The following is an 18,581-nucleotide window of genomic DNA, read 5'->3' as shown; positions in this document are numbered from 1 at the left end:
ATGAAATTCAGTAGGGACAAATGTCAGGCTGTGCACTTAGGCAGGAACAACCAGGTTTAGTAGTTTCCCCAACCTCAGAGTTTTGGGTGGAGGCCATCCTTGGGGGGGGGGGGCAGAGAGGTCTCGTTCGGGGGGGGGGGAGACACCGGCCGGGAAAAGGCTCTGCCCCAACCCCAAGCAGGGAGGCCGGGCCAGGATCCGAGAACGGGGCAAGAGGAGTCCCCTGCTACCTGGGGCTCTTTCCCCCAACCCGACCCCTGGCCCCTGGGCTCTGCAAGGCATCCGCCGCCGAGCAGGCGGAGCGCGGAGCTGGAGCAAGGCTGAGCCTGAGCCTGGGCGGCACACCCGGCGGCCCTGCAGCTATGCCGGACCCCCCTCCCGTCCGGGCCAGAGCGCCTTGGGCACGGGAGCGCGCACGAGCGCACGGGCCCTCCCCGTCCCGGCTGAGCGGGGATGACTCCGCCTGCTGCGCGCTCACGCGGCCCCGGCCCCAAAGCGCATCGCCCGGCCTTGGAGCTGTAGCCTGGCCCATAGCTGCCAAGTTTTCCCTTTTCTCGCGAGGAAGCCTATTCAGCATAAGGGGAAATCCCTTAAAAAAAGGGATAACTTGGCAGCTATGGCCTGAGCTCTTCTGACTGACCCGCCCCCGCCCGCCCTCCAGGCTCCGCATCGGGGGTGGGAGGTGAGTCCAGAAACGTCTGGAGGGCCGCAGCTGGTAAGGGAAGGGGGCAAATGGGGGGGCGGGGCGCTCAAGGCCCACCTCCCCGCAGCAGCTTAGGGAGCTTCAGGGCCTGCCGTTGAAAGCGGACGGCTCCCCGGTTCCTCCGCCCACCCCAGGATGCCTGCAGAGGGACTGCCAGTACCTCTCTTGTTTTACTTGACCTAGGGAGCTGGATGCCCCCCCCAGCCCCCCATGGTGGCTCCCTCCCGCCCTCTCTCTCAGAGGCAACCATGCGCCTAGAGCAGGCACCCCCAACTTGCGGCCCTCCAGATGTTGTTGGCCTACAACTCCCATCATCCCTAGCTAACAGGACCAGTGGTCAGGGATGATGGGAATTGCAGTCCAAAACATCTGGAGGGCCGAAGTTTGGGGGTGCCTGTCCTAGAGTCCTGGCCTCTGGGGGTAGACCGGTTGGCTGGGCTTCCAAAGCAGAGCAGGTAGACTGGGAGATGGTGGATAGACTCAGCCAACAGGTGCTGGGGCCATTCTCCCTCTCCCTCAGCTGAATCCCCACTGAGCATCTTTGGCTTGTCCAGTGGAAGGTCGGCCCTTCAAATCCGCATCATGGGGTCAGCTCCCCTTGCTCTGTCCTAGCTTCTGCCAACCTAACAGTTCAAAAAGCACACAAGTGAAAGTAGATGAAGAGGTACCGCTGTGATGGGAAGGGATACGCCATTGCCAGGTGCCCTCCACGTCTTAAACAGGCTTGGGGGACTGCCCTGCAGGTAGACCGGCTCTCTAAAGGGATGGCTGGCTGGCTGGCTGGGGGAAGCCCTGCGTCCTCTGGGAGGGGGTCCATAGCTTACCCGAGGGGGAACCCAAGCATGTGGTTGGTAGGGCTTCTACACTGCAGCGGGTTCCCCCTCAGACCCCCAGAATGAAATAACCACTTCTCACAGAGATGGTGGAAGACGAGTCTTTAATTCAGTTAGATGAGCAAACAGGCAACCAGCCCAATACAAGGTCTCAACCCAAAGTCTCTCTCTCGCCAGAGGGTGCTGTCCTTTTAAGTGCAAGATCAGCAGGGCGGTGGTTCCAGGAGTCCAAGGCTGCCTGCCTGTCCCCTTATTCTCCTGGAGGAAGGTTCTCCGGCCTCTTGCACGCTCTGGCCATTCTCCCAGATCTGGGCCTCTTGCACCCAGGAGCGGTGCCAGGGCTTTTTGCCCTAGACAAAAACACCTTCTGGCGCCCCCTGGGCGCATGCGTCATGATGCACGCACACACACCGCTGATGCCCCTGCATCCCCTCCATTGCGGGAGGAGCACGGGCCAAGGGGGGAGCTTGGCGCCTTCCCGCCTGTGGAGGGGATGCTTTGAGCTCAGCAGCGGCAGCAGCGCCCATAGCTGAAGGCTTCAGCTGCGGGCGCTGCCACCGCTTGCGCACTGCAGCTGCTGGGGAACTCACAGCGTCCCCTCCGTGGGCGGGAGGGCACTGAGCTCTCCTTTTGGCCCGCGCTCCTCCCGCCTGTGGAGGGGACGCTGGGGGCTCCTCGGCGGGTGGGCGGCGGCGGCAGCGCCCATAGCTGAAGGCTTTGGCTGCGGGTGCTTGCCGCCACTACCGCCGCCACTCGCTCGCTGCGGCCGCCGCCGCTGGGGAGCTCTCAGCGTCCCCTCCATAGGCAGGAGGGCGCTGAGCTCTCCTTTTGGCTCGCGCTCCTCCTGCCTGTGGAGGGGACGCTGTGAGCTCCTTAATGGGCGGGCGGCGGCGGCAGTGCCCATATCTGAAGGCTTCGGCTGCGGTTGCTTGCTGCCACTACCGCCGCCGCTGGGGATCTCTCTGCGTCCCCTCCATAGGCGGGAGGAGCGCGAGCGCGCGCCTTGGGAGGGCGGCGGTGGCACGGGGTTTTTGCGGGGCAGGCTCGGCAGTGCCCCCTCCATTTTCGCACCCTAGGCAATGGCCTAGTCCGCCTAAATGGACGCACCGGCCCTGCTTGCACCCACCAGGAGCGACGCCTCAACGCCTCCCACATGGGCTGCATCAGAAGGATACACAAAAAGGGGTGACGCTTTCCTCTTTTAGGAACCCCTTCCCCCTCCCACGGGAAAAGCCCCCAAAGGAAATGCACCATTCAACCTCTCTTTCTGTCTTAAAATTTCTATTTTCAGTAGAGAAATGAAGAGAAAAACTTGGAGAAAGGTCAAAACAAAGGAAACTGCTTGAAACTCTGATACAATACACTATGTAGGTACATAAGTAGTATGATATTCTAACGAGTAAAATATTATTAACAAATCATTGTTTTTATAAATGCATTCTAAATATTATAGTTCTGCACAATCTACACTCCTATGTTGCAAGGGTAATCCTATCTTGTATCCATGTTCGAAGGGACCATGGCATTCTCTTTCCAATGAATCAATATCAGTTGTTTAGCAGAAGGAAGGATGCAAAGAGTTCATTTACATTAGCCCGTTCTCAATGCATATAAAGTTTGTATGTAGCATTTATGCACCCTAATACTTTCCTCCAAAGATGTGCAAGCTTCGGACATCCCATATGTTTCAAAGAAGCATTTTCCCAATTACATCTCTAGCAGCAAAAGTGTAAACAAAATTTTAAAAATTCCTTCCAGTAGCACCTTAGAGACCAACTAAGTTTGTCACTGGTATGAGCCTTCGTGTGCATGCACACTTCTTCAGATAATTTATTGGACTCTGATACGCTTGTACAGAAAGAGACTAAGGAGGGAAAAAGAACCCTGCCGGGTGAGAGAAATGGCTCCCTGAGTCCAGCCTCCTGTTCCCTCAATGGCCCAGCAGATGCTTCCATGGGAAACCCACCAGCAGGATCCGAGCACAAGAGAAACCAACTGGGATTCGGAAGCCTGGCACAACCATCCTGGCTAGCAGCCATCCTTTAAGAGTCCTCTCCTCCTCCATGAACTTGTCCAGTTGTCTTTTGCAGCCATCCAGGTCTCTGCCTCATGTGGGAGGGAGTTCCACAGTTTCGGTTATGTGCCGGGGCCCATGAATTAGATGGAGGAGGGTGGCAGGTCACTTCAGGCAATTAAAAGGGGGGGGGCAAAGGAAAGCTGAAACGGAATTCCTTCCCGCAACTGGCACTAGGAGAAACTGCCTTACAGTCAGACCATCTTGGTCAGTGTTGTCTACACCAGTGGTGGCCAAGCTTCCTCTGTCATGGAAGGGCAGATGCACTCGGGTTGTAGGGGCTCAATGGGCCGCTCCACCCAAAGCCACTGCCTGAGGCAAGACTCGTGGCACCTTGTCTCATGGCAGGGCCGGTCCTGTCTTTCTTTGTAAGAAAAGGATAGCCTTTGGATGGACCATTGGGTAAATCCAGCCCCAGGCCTCTTCTTAACCTTTCTTGAAAATAAAAAGAAACTCACCCGCCACAAGGAACCACTGTTGAGGGAGCTGGGGATGTTTAGCCTGGAGAAGAGGAGACTGAGAGGAGATGCAACAGCCAACTTCAGATATCTCAAAGGCTGCTCCATGGAAGATGGAGCAAGCTTGTTTTCTCCTGCTCTGGAGGGTAGGACTCGAACTCATGGCTTCAAGTGACAAGAAGGGAGATTCTGACTAAACAAAAGGAAGAACCTTCTGACAGCAAGAGCTGTCGGCAGGGGAACCGTCCCCCTCGGGAGGTGGTGGACTCTCCTTCCTTGGAAGTTTCCAGCAGAGCTTGGATGGCCATCTGTCAGGGATGCTTTACAGTACTTGAGATTCCTGCATTGCGGAGGGTTGTGACTCTTGTGGTCCCTCAGCACTCGGCAATTCTATGATGAACCCCAGGCTTGCTGGCTGTACATGTGAAAAGGACCTAGGGGTATTAGTACACCGCAAGATGTTTTCTGCTGCTCCAGAGAAGCGGACACGGAGCAATGGATTCAAACTACAAGAAAGAAGATTCCACCTAAACATTAGGAAGAACTTCCTGACAGTAAGAGCTGTTCGGCAGTGGAATTTGCTCCCAAGGAATGTGGTGGAGTCTCCTTCTTTGGAGGTCTTTAAGCAGAGGCTTGACAGGCATGTCAGGAATGCTTTGATGGTGTTTCCTGCTTGGCAGGGGGTTGGACTGGATGGCCCTTGTGGTCTCTTCCAACTCTAGGATTCTATGATTCTAACACGAGTCAACAATGTGAGGCAGCAGCGAAATAAGCTAATGCTATTTTAGGCTGCATCAACAGACATCTGGTGTCTTGCTCATCGGAGGTAATATTACCACTCCCTTCTGCCTTGGTCAGAACACACCTGGAGTACAGGGTCCAGTTCTGGATGCCAGAATAAAAGAAGGATATTGTCAAGCTGGAACACGTGCAGAGGAGAGAGATCAAAATGACACACTACCCTATACCCAGAGGTCTCAGTTGGATATGTTTTGCCTCAAAAAGAGAAGGTTAAGAAGAGATGTGTCAGCCATCTTCAAATACTATGATTCTCCTTGCTGTGAGTTCTTTGATGGGTTGTCATCTTAGACCTCTGCAGGAAGCTCTTTCCACATTCCAAGCACTTATAGGGTTTCTCCCCTGTATGAATTCTTTCATGCAATGTGAAACTTTTCTTCCATTTGAAGCTCTTTCCGCATTCCAAGCACTGATATGGTCTCTCCTCACGGTGAATTGTTTGATGGGAAGTGAGATACGCCTTCCGATTGAAGCATTTCCCACATTCCAGGCACTGATATGGTCTCTCCTCACTGTGAAGAATTTGATGTAAAGTGAGACTTTTCTTCGATTTGAAGCTCTTCTCACATTCCAAGCACTGATGTGGTCTCTCTTCACTGTGAATTGCTTGATGGGAAGTGAGACTATTCTTCCACTTGAAGCTCTTCCCACATTCCAAGCACTGGTATGCTTTCTCACCAGTGTGTGTTATTTGATGGGAAGTGAAATGGGATCCCTTCATGAAGTCCCTTCCACATTGGAAGCTTTTATATGGTTCCTCTCTTCTGTGAACTCTTTCATGTAAAGTGAGACTATCCTTCCGACTGAAAGTCTTTCCGCATTTCAAGCAGAGATATGGTTTCACCCCAGAATGAGTTCTTTGATGAGAAGTGAGATGGACCTTCTGACTGAAGCTTTTCCCACATTCCATGCACTGATATGGTTTCTCCCCTAGATGAATTCTTTGATGGGCCTTCAGCACAGCCTTCTTACCGAAGCTCTTCCCACATTCCAAACACTGATATGGCTTCTCACCGCTGTGAATTTTTTGATGGACCTTTAGCACAGCCCTGTGACTGAAGTTCTTTCCACATTCCAAGCACTGATGGGGTTTCTTCCCACTGTGTGTTATTTGGTGGGAAGTGAGATTGTCCTTCCTACTGAAGGTTCTTCCACATTCCACACACTGATATGGTTTCTCCCCTGTATGAATTATCTGATGAGCCTTTAGCTGATCCCTTTGTCTGAAGATCTTTCCGCATTCCATACACTTATGGGGTTTCTCCCCACTGTGAGTTATTTGATGGGAAGTGAGGTGTGCCCTATTCCTGAAGCGCTTTCCACATTCAAAACACTGGTATGGTTTCTCTCCAGTATGCATTATCTGATGAGCCATGAGTTTTGCTTTCTGACTGAAGCTCTTTCCACATTCCAAGCACTTATGGGTTTCCCTTCCACTGTGAGTTTTTTGATGGGAAGTGAGATCAGCCCTATTCCTGAAGCTCCTTCCACATTCCAAGCAGCTAAATGGTTTCTCCCCTGTGTGAATTATTTGATGGGCTGTGAGCACATGCCTGTGACTGAAGCTCTTTCCACATTCCAAGCACTTATGGGTTTCCCTTCCACTGTGAGTTTTTTGATGGGAAGTGAGATCAGCCCTATTCCTGAAGCTCCTTCCACATTCCAAGCAGCTAAATGGTTTCTCCCCTGTGTGAATTATTTGATGGGCTGTGAGCACATGCCTGTGACTGAAGCTCTTTCCACATTCCATGCACTGATAGGGTTTCTCCCCTGTATGAATTCTTTGATGGGCCGTGAGCACATGTCTGTGACTGAAGTTCTTTCCACATTCCAAGCAGTGATGGGGTTTCTTTCCACTGTGAGTTATTTGGTGGGAAGTGAGGTGGTCCTTCCGACTGAAGCTCCTTCCGCATTCCATGCACTGATATGGTTTCTCCCCTGTATGAATTCTTTGATGGGCCGTCAGCACATGCTTGTAATTGAAACTCTTTCCACATTCCAAGCACTGATGTAGCTTCTCTCCTGTATGGATCCTTTGATGGGTCTTCAGCACAGCCCTGTGACTGAAGCTCTTTCCACATTCCAAGCACTGATATGGCCTCTCCTCAATGTCAATGCTTTGATGTGAAGCGAGACTACTATTCGGACTGAAGCTGCTTCTGTATACCAAGCACTTATATGGTCCGTCCCCTCTGTGAAATCTTTCATGCAAAGTGAGACTTTTCTTCCATTTGAAGCTCTTTCCACATTCCAAGCACTGATACGGCCTTTCCTTGCTGTGAATTGTTTGGTGTGACGTGAGACTATCCTCCCGACTGAAAGTCTTTCCACATTTCAAGCACATATATGGTTTCACCCCAGTATGAATTCTTTGATGGGAAGTGAGATGACCCCTCTGACTGAAGCTCTTTCCACATTCCAAGCAATGAAATGGTTTCTCTCCTGTATGAATTCTTTGATGGGTAATGAGCTTAGCCCTCTGACCGAAGCTCTTTCCACATTCCAAGCAATGGTGTGGTTTCTCCCTGCCGTTGTGAGTTCTTGGGTGGAAAGTGAGACATTTCTTCTGACGGAACGTCCTATCATCTTTTAAGCACTGGTAGTGATTCTTCCCAACATGATTTATATTATGGGAAGTGGAATAGGAGCTCGGACTATAGCTCTCTCCACACTCCAAATATTTATACAGCGTCCCTACTGTGTGAATGTTGTTGTGGCCTCCCTTTTTCATAATTCCCAATCCATCAGGACCTGCATCAAAGAGAGAAGCAGATTAGACCATCAGAAAGAAATGGAGCCTCAAATTATGGAACACCGCTAATGAATGTTTGTGAAAGGTGAGGAACTGATGGGAGTTAGATCTGAGGTCTTACTGCAGGGGTCACGGCCTTCGTTGACTCTCATTGACACACAGATTGATGGGAACCTGAGATATGAACAGCCTGGCATCTTCCAGGATGGATCTTGTTTGGCCTAATCATGAAATCTCCTCCATCTGAAAGGTCACTTTTCTCTTTGCTCAACCAGAAAGCGACAGAAGGAAAAACAGAAAACTTCACAGAAGCTGCCACTACTACTTCTGCCACCACACAGAAAGTTACATTCAAGAAGGTCTGGGCAGCTCAGACCAGCCTGGTCATAGTTTAAAAAGGCATACGTGGGGCAAGAATATTTGCAAACAAAACAGTAGATTCAAGGTGAGCTATGGGGAATGAGAATCCCAGACGCTGTCGAGCGCCATCAAAATATTTATATAGGTACTGGATTTCAACACATATATTATGATCCAGCAGGAAGCCTTACTGAGAGAGTCCACAATCCTACGATTCTCCTCCATGACTTCCTTATGCAGAGCTCTCTGGTCAGGATCCAGCAACGCCCACTCCTCCTCTGTGAAATACACAGCGACATCTTCAAAGCACAGAGGACCCTGGAGGGGGGAAAAAAGGTCCTCTTCTGAGACAGCCTAAAGATTGTCTACTATACACTGCTCGGTTGTTTTCTGTCAGCTGATTGTTGTAATGTTTTAATGGGATTAGTTTTCTGCACATTTTAGGTACTGATGCCTATTTTAGCATTTGAATTGAATTATTTTAACGTGCATTTTAATGATGGGTATAAAATTCTGTGTGAATGGGTGGAACTCCACAGGGTGTTCTTCAAATTATTCTGTCTATGGAAGTATTCCTGACTGCCAGACAGAATGATCCATTCTCTACTCCCACTGTGCGATGCTTGGGGGGGGGGCGATGGGACCCTCCCTCTGCCCTACATCCAACATCAAGGGGCTCCTGGGGGCACAGGGAGGGGGAGGAGAGGGGGATCCCTGCATAGCTGCCAAGTTATCCCTTTTTTAAAGGGATTTTCCCTTATGCTGAATAGGCTTCCTCGCGAGAAAAGGGAAAACTTGGCAGCTATGGATCCCTGTTGTGCAGCTGATGGGGCTGCTTAGGTGAATCCAAGCCGCTGATTTTTCTGGCTTCTCAACTGCTTAGAAGCCTATTTTGGCATCTAACGATCAATATAGACATATAACTGCAGCTACTGATAAATCATAATAATAGTGACATTCCGAAGCCTAGTTGTGGACCTTAAGGTCCACAACCAACAATACTCTGGAGATCCCGAGCCATAAGGTGGCTAGATTGGCCTCTACTAGGGCCAGGGCCTTTTCAGTATTGGCCCCAACTTGGTGGAACGCTCTTTCACAGGAGACCAGGGCCCTGCGGGATTTGTCATCTTTCCGCAGGGCCTGCAAGACAGAGCTGTTCCGCCTGGCCTTTGGGTTGGACTTAGTCTGACCCCTGTGTTTTCCTCCCTCATGGCTTGGATTTATGGACTACTTAAAATCAGGCTGCATTTTAAATTTTAATACTGTATTTTAATCTGTATTTTAATTAATTGCTTTTTATGTGTTATTGTAATTTTATTGGTGTGAGCCGCCCTGAGCCTGGTTTTGACTGGGGAGGGCGGGGTATAAATAAAAATTTATTATTATTATAGTTAAGGAGAGATGGCTGTTCATTCCTGTCAGCACATAAACCTTCTCGAATGGCATTGTCAATCTTTGTTTGGGACAGAGGCTTTGATAGAAGCCAAGAGGAGGAGAAATTCTTTCTGGCCCAGAGGCTGCCTGGCTGCCCCACTCCTCTGACTCTTTCCCCACAAAGCTCTTTCCCAATACCAGATCTGTTTCCACAGCGGCTGCTTCTCCTCCGTTATCAGGAAAATATGGATGAGGTGGTCTTGGGGGCATCCTTCTGTCACCTGCAAGAGACAAAAGTCAGTGGGAAGCCATCAGCTCCTGCATCTTTCAGAGCTTCATCGGTGCATTTCAGGCGACAGAACAACTCCTCATCAACAGTTTCCATGTTACTTCCTTCCACCTTTCTGATCAGAGCTTTATCAATATGGCGACCCAGTTGGGCAGAAGTCTCTCCTGGTTTTCTTTTAATGTCACAAAAGTCTTTTCTACTTTGCTCTGCAGTTAAACCAAACTGCTCCTTCACTCTTTAGAATCATAGAGTTGGAAGAGACCACAAGGGCCATCCAGTCCAAACCCCTGCCAAGCAGGAAACACCATCAAAGCATTCCTGACATATGGCTGCCAAGCCTCTGCTTAAAGGAGGAGACTCCACCACACTCCTTGGCAACAAATTCCACTGCCGAACAGCTCTTACTGTCAGGAAGTTCTTCCTAATGTTTAGGTGGAATCTTCTTTCTTGTAGTTTGAATCCATTGCTCCGTGTCCGCTTCTCTGGAGCAGCAGAAAACAACCTTTCTCCCTCCTCTATATGACATCCTTTTATATATTTGAACATGGCTATCATATCACCCCTTAACCTTCTCTTCTCCAGGCTAAACATACCCAGCTCCCTAAGCCATTCCTCATTGGGCATCGTTTCCAGGCCTTTGACCATTTTGGTTGCCCTCTTCTGGACACGTTCCAGCTTGTCAGTATCCTTCTTGAACTGTGCTGCCCAGAACTGGACACAGTACTCCAGGTGAGGTCTGACCAGAGCAGAATACAGTGGTACTATTACTTCCCTAGATCTAGATGCTATACTCCTATTGATGCAGCTCAGAATTGCACTGGCTTTTCCTTCTTTGAATGTAGGAAAATCAGAGGTTTCATCTTCTCTTAAATCTGAGTATATTTCCTTCAAAGTTCCTTATATCTGGGGGTAGATACAGCATCCAGTTTTCCTCAGGAATATTTAAGTTCTTACAGGCCCGTTCAAAACTAAACAGGAATGCCTGTACATTATCACTTTTGACAAACTTAGGAAATCTCCTGACATTAGCTGAGGTAAAGTCTTCACCAGGCACCCCGAAACTTCGGCCCTCCAGATGTTTTGGACTACAATTCCCATCTTCCCCGACCACTGGTCCTGTTAGCTCGGGATCATGGGAGTTGTAGGCCAAAACATCTGGAGGGCCGCAGTTTGGGGGTGCCTGGTCTTCACCAATGGACTCTGATGGCATTTCTTTTTCTTTTTCCTCATGAGCTAATCTGCTCTCTCTCTCTCTGCCATCTCTCTCTCTCTCTCTGTGCTAACTAAATGTCAGTTGCGATTCTGGCCTGTTCAGCTGCTAATTTCCCTTTCCCTTTTCTTTCTGTGCTTCAACTTTAGGTTTTTCTTTCTCTGCTTCAACTTTGGCCAATTCTCATCTTAGCCTCATCATTTCTAATTCAGTATTCGGATTCTCCTCACATGCAGCAGCTCCCTGTCCTGGGCCATCCCGAGTCTCTTCTGCTTGGCGCTTGCTGGCCATTTTCTGACAGAAAATGTCCCTTCTTTTAATAAAATAATCTCAATACTTTATTAAGCTGGCTGTTCTGTATCTGTGGGCATGTTTCTGTGTGGGTTTTAAGTTTGTATCTTGCTGTTGTGCAAGAGCGCAAGAGCCCTCTCTCTCCCTGGTTCCGCTGCGCCAACCGTTTCCCTCCCTCAGGTAAAATCCCCAATGGAGAAGGAATCGCGAGCGAGAGAGGGCTTTTCTTTGGGGAAAACAGGTTGCAAACAGACTTGATTATAACAGATGTAAAGGAGGAGTGTGGTTCTTCTTTCTTCTTCTTTGGCGATCCCTCGTAGCCGAGCAAGATTGTCTTCCATAAGCACGGTTTTAACAATGGGTCCGTAAGTGCCTGTGGAGGCCAATTCTGGATCCACACGTCCTTCCACATTGGGGACATTGGTTTCCAGACGGGAGTTGATGACGGTGTGGATTTGCCAAGCGTGCCTTCCTCTTAGCGCATTTCTCCCTTGCGTCCTGAGTTCGAGTGTCTTCAAAGCCCAGGACACCTTTGGTCAAGGCTGTTCTCCAGCTGGAGCGCTCGCAGCCAAGTGTTTCCCAGTTGTCAGTGTTTATAATACATTTTTTATTCACCACAGCACAGTGCTGTTGCTTTTGATTAAAATGTTTGGCTGTATGCTGTTCAGGCTTAAGGTTACTTTCTTTTACACATCTTCCATAGTTCACGACTGCCCTTTCCTGTCCGAGGACGACTGTCCTTTCCGGTGTCGCTTTGCCCTTCTATGGGCACCAAAAATGGCCGCCGCCGGCTTCGAAAGTCGCTTGTACGCATGTCAGCAAGTGCGCCGACGCAACTTCCGGTGTCGCTCCGCCCATCTATGGGCACCAAAATGGCCGCCGCCAACACCGGAAGTCGCGTCTATGCACTTCCGGACATGCGTAGATGCGACTTTTGAAGCTGGCGGCGGCCATTTTTGGTGCCCATAGAAGGGCAAATCGGAAAGTAAAAAAATGGCCGCCGGCAGGAGAAAATAACGGAGAAAAACGGGAGACGAAGTGATACGGGGGACCACCGGGAAAAGGTAAGTAAAAAAGGGGTTTTCCCGGGGGAAACGGGGTACTTGGCAGCTATGCTCCCACCATGCCTCTCTCCCTCCAGCCCAACTGCCTCCTTGGAACTCTGGCCAATCAGGAGTTGTTTCCAGTTAACTGTTTGCTGGCAGGGGGGGAAACACTCAGTGACTCAACCCGCTAAAGATGAACAGAACCCACAGATTAGATTCAAAATCCACAAAATGAGAAAAAACTTCATCCTTACCCAGCGGCCTCTCTCTGGCATTCAACGGAGTCTTCTCTGCCTCACAGGAATCCAGGCCCATTTCTGCAAATGGAGCCTTCTGCTGAAAGAGCGAGAAGGATTCAAAACAGAGGATGGGGAGGATTAGAAAAGGAATGGGGGAAGAAAACCATTTGGGGGAGCAGATCTCATCCCTTGCTTCCCCAAAGAGGGTGAGCCATTAGAAAAGCATTTTGGGAGATTCTCCTTCACGTTCTTGTGATCATGGCCCAAAAGGCCACAATAAATGTGATGCGTACCCCTGTAAATCCTTGAGTGCGCTTCTAATAGAGAAGTGATGGGAACCTGTTGCTTTGTGAAACTGATGATTTTGCAAGTTGCCACCCGCCATTTGGGGCAGGAATACAGCTAAGATGTGAATTACAAAGATACAGCTCAAGTTGCTACATGGTGCAAATGGCTACACGTAACACAGGTTCCCAACATGCTTATAACACAATGTAACAGAAGTTCCCAAAAAGACCGGAGGCCTTTCTGTTAGGGCTGATGGGAAATGAAATTCGGAAAATAGACCAAAGACTGTTCATGTATGCCACAGTGGCAGCGAGAATCCTTTTAGCCCAGAGGTGGAAAACGACTGAAATGGCCACAATTGAGGACTGGCGAGTGAAAATGTTGGAATATTTGGAATTGGCGAACCTGACATGCAGAATCCGGGACCAGGAGGACACGAAATTCAGTGAAGAATGGAACAAATTCCGAGAGTATGTTAAAGAGAACTATAAAAGTTTAAAGACTCTGGCGGGCATGTGTTAGAACCTACAATGTTGATGTATCTAAGATATTCTTTTTGGTTAATCTTTTAAGATGTCAAAGTGGTGTTATGTTTTTCTAAAATGCGCGAACTAAAGAGAGCTATACCTACTACCAAAGGGAGGAGGGAAGTCTGAATATGTAAGAAGCTGATCAAGATACAATGTTGGAGACATTAAGTTGTTGTAAAGAGTTTAACGGAAAAATCAATAAAAAATTTACTTAAAAAACACACACACAATGTAACAGAACACGGTGAGAATCAAATATGAATCGGCATAAATTGCCAGAGCTTACTGCGCATGTGTAAAACATGAAATGAGGCAATAATGTATAGTATATGATTGGTAAAAATTGAAATGCTTTGTTTGAGCCTATATAATACCACCACCTGGACTACTGGGCGAGGTTGCAGTTTTGCAGAATGATCCGACTGTAACCTATTGCTTTGCAATAAATGTGGAACTCCTAACTCCTCACGTTTCTGAGTTTTTATTGGCATAAACTCAGGAGATAAGCTATTTTTTGCTTATAACATTTTAAGGCCCTTGGGAGTTTCCAGAGGAAAGTCTCTCTCACCTGCTGCTCTGCCTCCTTCCTCTCCTCCGCCTGACTCAGGAGGAAACCTTCGGCCAGGGCCACCGCCTGGGAAGTGGTCTCCGCTCCGCATTCCCTCACCCAGCTCTCCATCTCCGGCGGAAGGACAGCCAGGAACTGCTCCAAGATCACCAGGTCCAGCATCTGAGGTTTTGTATGCCTCTCTGGCTTCAGCCACTGATGGTCAAGGTGGTGGAGTCGGCCGCAAGCCTCTTGGGGTCCTTTGGCCTCCTGGGAGCAGAAGTGCCTCAACTGCTGGCTCTGCACCCCTGAGCGGAGGGTGTCCTCCTCGCCCAGGAGCTTCTGCACCGTGGTTTCCCATAATCCCCCACTGCTCCCAGTTTGGAGGGCATGGCATCTTCCTGCCTCAGGGCCAGCTGAGTCTCGCTCATCCATTGGTGCTCTCAGGAAGCCTCCAAGAGATCGGAAGGAACCTGTTACAAGTTCTGTCTATGCTCTTTAGAGTTGCTCACATAGCCTACAAAGCAAATAGATTGTTCTGTTATCAGATTGATACAGTACAAGATCAGGAGGAGGAGTGAAGACAGAATGATAATGGACAAGTCCATTTGTACTGAATATAATAATTTAGACACTAGGCCATAGTTGGGGTCTTAAGCTTGGGACCCTCAAGAGTTGCTCACTCTCCCTCTCCCTCCCCCACTTCAGGGCCCATTTCTTTCCTGCTTCTGTCTTATTTTCTAGCACTTGGGACCCCCAACGTCCTCAAGGCACCCTACTTGGGTAGGGTCCTTTCTTGTTCTGAGGGCCGGATGATTACCTGGCCACCCCCCAAGGGCTAACTGGGCGAAGCCAAAATACGTCTGAAGGCAGCCAGGTATACGGAAGTTTTTAAGGTTTCTTATCTTATTGTGTTCTAATTTGTTGCCTAGTCTTCCTCAACTCAAGACTCCTTAAGGACAAAATCTTGCAGAAAAGCAGAAATGATGTTTTATGTTTTTTACTTTTTATATTTTTATTTTTGAATATTTGGATGTAATGTTTAATTCATGCTTTGTAATTTTTAAAAAATGCAATAGAGATAATAACAGTAAATTTTTAATAAAAAACAAAAAATAAAACACAACAGCCAGATTATGAGCTGGGCTCCTTCTCTTTATTAATGGCATTTCTTTCCCACCTTTTCCTCTAAGGAGCCCCAGGGGGCATCCATGTGTCTCCCCCTCCTCATTGAATCCCCACAACAGCCCTTGAGGACACACTTATGGTAATTCCTGTTTTAAAACAGCGGCTTTGGTGGTCTGTTCATTCCTGGGCCCAAAAAGACAGCAGCAGCAGCCCCCACCCCTGTCTGCGCTGTATCTGCCAAGCAGGATCAGACCACATTAAGAGCCATGACTCCCTCCCCAAAATCCTGGGAACTGTAGTTTGTTAAGGATGCCAAGCGGTGCAAGGAGATGCCCCCTCCCGGATTCCAGCCCCCAGACTGCAAACCCTTCTTGCCAGGGAACTCTGGGAGTCGTAGCTCAGGCACAGGGCGCTGGAGGGAGGTTCCCAAATTCACAAACTGTCCCCAATGCTCCAGGGTGGGTGGGTTCTGTTCTTGCTGCGCTTTAGGGCCAGAGTGCTGCCTCTTTCACCCCCATCACAGGTTGGCTTGCTTCCCAGCAGGGCCTCCACATCCCTGGATTTCTTGGAAGGAAAGACCTCTCACGGTTTCATAGAAGGTTGAACTTGGGAGGGACCCCAAGGGACATCTAGTCCAACCCCAGGCAATGCTGGGATCCCAGCTAAAGGGCCCAGCAAGGCTTTCTGTTCCATCTCCAGTGGTCCTCTGGACATTTCTGAAGGCCCCCCCCACGTGTCAGCCAGGGTGGGGGTGGGGAAAAGCTTCGCCCCTAACTGAAGGGCGACTTGAGGACTCGCTTGCCTTGGGAGGAACTCAGTATCAGAAGGCCAGGCGAGCAGGATCAGGCCAAAGGGGTTCCCTCTGGAGTTCCCCTCCTGTCAGCGGCCTCTTCTGGGAAGCCCCTCTCTCCCACTTCGGTTCCAGCAACTGGGCTCCATCTGCCTGGGGAGGAAGACCCCATCCCTGGGGCGGAGGAGCCATTCCATGCAGGGGACCCCTCCCTGCCTCCTGCCATGTCAAAAGCCTTGGAGGGCCGAATCTGGAAAGTGCTGGGAAATGCTAGGAGATTCTCGAAGGTGCATTTCTGTGGCAAATCTGGCTTGGACGATCTCAAGGGCACGCGGAGGAGGGAGAGCTTCTTCTTCTTCTTCTTCTTCTTCTTCTTCTTCTTCTTCTTCTTCTTCTTCTTCTTCTTCTTCTTCTTCTTCTTCTTCTTCTTCTTCTTCTTCTTCTTCTTCTCTCTCTCTCTCTCTCTCTCTCTCTTTCTCAAGGTTTTGCAACCGGCCCTTGTCTTTCAGGGGAAGCTTCTTCCTTTGGACCTTGGACTCGGCCACTTTCCATTTCTTTATGACAAGACGCTGCCCGTCCCGTCGGTCCCCCAGGCTTGACTCGGTGCTGCAGGAGGAAGAGCTTCCTCTCCCCCGCCCTCCCTCCATCTCCCCCCCCTCCCTCTTTAGGGGGTTTGGCTCGTCTTTGCGGCGTCTCTTTTAGGTCCCTCGATATTGACATTCCCTGTCAGTCAAAGGCACCTGTCAGCACCTCCCTGAAGGGATCTCCCCCTCCTCCCCAAGGGGCCGGACCCCTCCCTCGCCTGGTCGCCGAGAGGCCTCGAGCTGAGCAGCCCCTCGCACGCCAGGCCCCTCCCCCCCGAGACCCCCAATGCGCCCCGAGGGGGAAGCGAGGAGACTCACCGGAGGCGAAGCAGCGGGCGCAGAGGAGACAAGAGGGGGCCGGCCAGGGAGAAGCTCCGTCTCCGGAGGACCGGCACCCGCCCCCTTCCTTCCCTGTCCTCTCTAGGAATGCGGCTCGGCTGCTCTTAACCCTTGGCGAGCCGAGCGCGCCCAGCTGGTCCCTCTGCCCTCCGTCTCCCGAGCAGGAGCGCAGAGGGGAGACGCTGGCCGGGAAAAGGCTCTGCCCCAAGCAGGGAGTCCGGCCGGGACAGGATCCGAGAACGGGGCAAGGGCAGCCCCCTGCCCCAACCCAACCCCGGGGGCTGCAGGCGACCCTTGGGGTTCGGGGAGGCGAGGAGGGGGGCTGCATAGCTGCTGAGTTCTCCCTTTTTTTTAAGGGAAATTCCCTTATGCTGAATAGGCTTCCTCGTGAGAAAAGGGAAAACTTGGCAGCTATGGGGGCTGGGAGGGGGAGAGAGAGAGATCGAAGCCTGTCCCAAGCGCCCTTCAGGCTGGCAGGGGGTCAAGGGGTCCCCCCCCCAAAGCTGCGCTCCAGGGACGTGCCTATCCCAAGGGCTTCCTTCGAGGGGCTCCGGGAGGCCGGGCAGGGCTTCCCTGAGGCACGTTCCCCCAGCCGGGTCTCTGCCGCCAAGAAGGCGGCCCTGGGCTCTGCAAGGTATCCGGGGGCCGAGCAGGCGGAGCGGGGAGCTGGAACGAGGCTCAGCCCAGGGCGGCACACCCATGGCCCTGCAGCTATGCCGGACCCCCCACCCCCGTCCGGGCCAGAGCGCCTTGGGCACGGGAGCGCACGTGCACGAGCACACGGGCCCTCGCAGGAAACCTCCGGATTTTAATCCGTTTCCCGGTCTTCTCCCGAATGGAGAAAAATCCCGGAAATTCCCCGGATTTCTTACCTGCCAGGGAGCCTCCACTTTGGGTGCCGCTCTGCCCATGTCTGGGCACCGGAAATCGGGCAGAGCAGCACCGGAAGTCACTTCTACGCATGCCCGGCCGCCGCTGCCATGCGGCCACCACCAAGATGGCCGCTGGGCATGCGTAGAAATGACTTCCGGTGCTGCTATGCCTGATTTCTGGTGCCCACACATGGGCAGAGCGGCCCCGGAAGTTGCTTCTACGCAACTACGCAGCTTCTACGCAACTTACGGTGCCGCGCACTGCTGATCCTGCATTTTTAAACGGGAGACTTGGCAGGCCCTCCTCTCCTGGCTGAGCGTGAAGAACTCCCCCCCCCAATGCACGCTCATGGGGCTCCGGCCCCAAAGCGCATCTCCCAGCCACAGAGCTGCAGCCTGGCCCGCCGAGGAGAGGGGGGCGCGCGCTGCCGCAGACTCTCCTGCAGGCGCCCCCCGACTCATGCCGCAGCCAGGCAGGCTCCCTGGGGAGGCTCTTCTGACTAACCCCCCCCTGGCCCGCCCCTCAGGCTCCACATCGGGGTGGGAGGTGAGTCCAGAAAGGTCTGGAGGGCCGCAGCTGCTAAGGCGGCAAATGGGGTGTGTGTGCTCAGGGCCTCCTTTTCCGCTGATGCTTATGGAGCTTCAGGGCCTGCCATTGAAAGCGGACAGCTCCCCGGTTCCTCCCTAACGAGGGGATGGCAAGGCTTCCAGGAGCCGCCGTGCACCCCGGACCTGGAGCGGGATTGGGTAGAAAGGGCCGGATGCCTGGAGAGGGACTCTAAAGGGATGGCTGGCTGGCTGGGGGAAGCCCTGCGTCCTCTGGGAGGGGGTCCATGGCTTACCCGAGGGGGAACCCAAACAGGTGGTTGGTAGGGTTTCTACACTGCAGCGGGTTCCCCCTCAGACCCCCATAATGAAATAACCACTTCTCACAGAGACGGAGGAAGACGAGTCTTTAATTCATTTAGATGAGCAAACAGGCAACCAGTCCAATACAAGGTCTCAACCCAAAGTCTCTCTCTCACCAGAGGGTGCTGTCCTTTTAAGTGCAAGATCAGCAGGGCGGTTGTTCCAGG

At 51.4% G+C, this 18,581-nt stretch overlaps 1 protein-coding gene across 3 annotated transcripts; it reads right to left on the bottom strand.

Annotated features, from left to right (window-relative positions):
• Positions 1 to 2,542: 2,542 nt before the first annotated feature.
• On the bottom strand, positions 2,543 to 17,759 carry LOC118082586 (zinc finger protein 665-like). Of its 3 annotated transcripts, none has more exons than XM_060273245.1 (6): positions 17,506 to 17,759; positions 13,814 to 14,309; positions 12,443 to 12,524; positions 9,551 to 9,633; positions 8,170 to 8,296; positions 2,543 to 7,617 (listed from the first exon to the last, which is right to left on the bottom strand). In XM_060273245.1, exons 2-6 carry the CDS (start codon positions 14,225 to 14,227, stop codon positions 5,105 to 5,107), a joined length of 3,219 nt encoding a protein of 1,072 aa, XP_060129228.1. In that variant the 5' UTR covers positions 14,228 to 14,309; positions 17,506 to 17,759; the 3' UTR covers positions 2,543 to 5,104. The 3 variants fall into 3 exon arrangements, with proteins under 3 accessions (XP_060129228.1, XP_034966184.2, XP_060129229.1); XM_035110293.2 differs by lacking the exon at positions 17,506 to 17,759 and adding an exon at positions 16,613 to 16,691; XM_060273246.1 differs by lacking the exon at positions 17,506 to 17,759 and adding an exon at positions 16,613 to 16,691 and having other exon boundaries at positions 12,443 to 12,521.
• Between the last annotated feature and the right edge of the window lie 822 nt (positions 17,760 to 18,581).

This window comes from Zootoca vivipara, chromosome 3, assembly GCF_963506605.1.
Source record: "Zootoca vivipara chromosome 3, rZooViv1.1, whole genome shotgun sequence".
Taxonomy (NCBI): domain Eukaryota; kingdom Metazoa; phylum Chordata; class Lepidosauria; order Squamata; family Lacertidae; genus Zootoca; species Zootoca vivipara.
The sequence above is the reverse complement of the archived record's forward strand: the minus strand, read 5'-3'. Positions and strand labels throughout refer to the sequence as shown.

Excerpts from the sequence above, each read along its gene's own strand:
- LOC118082586 (XM_060273245.1), bottom strand. The coding sequence starts at position 14,227 with ATGGATGAGCGAGACTCAGCTGGCCCTGAGGCAGGAAGATGCCATGCC. Across the intron at positions 9,634-12,442 it reads TGCCAGAGAGAGGCCGCTGG|GTGACAGAAGGATGCCCCCA; the intron begins GTAAGGATGAAG and ends TGTCTCTTGCAG. Across the intron at positions 8,297-9,550 it reads CCGCTGTGGAAACAGATCTG|GGTCCTCTGTGCTTTGAAGA; the intron begins GTATTGGGAAAG and ends TCCCCCCTCCAG.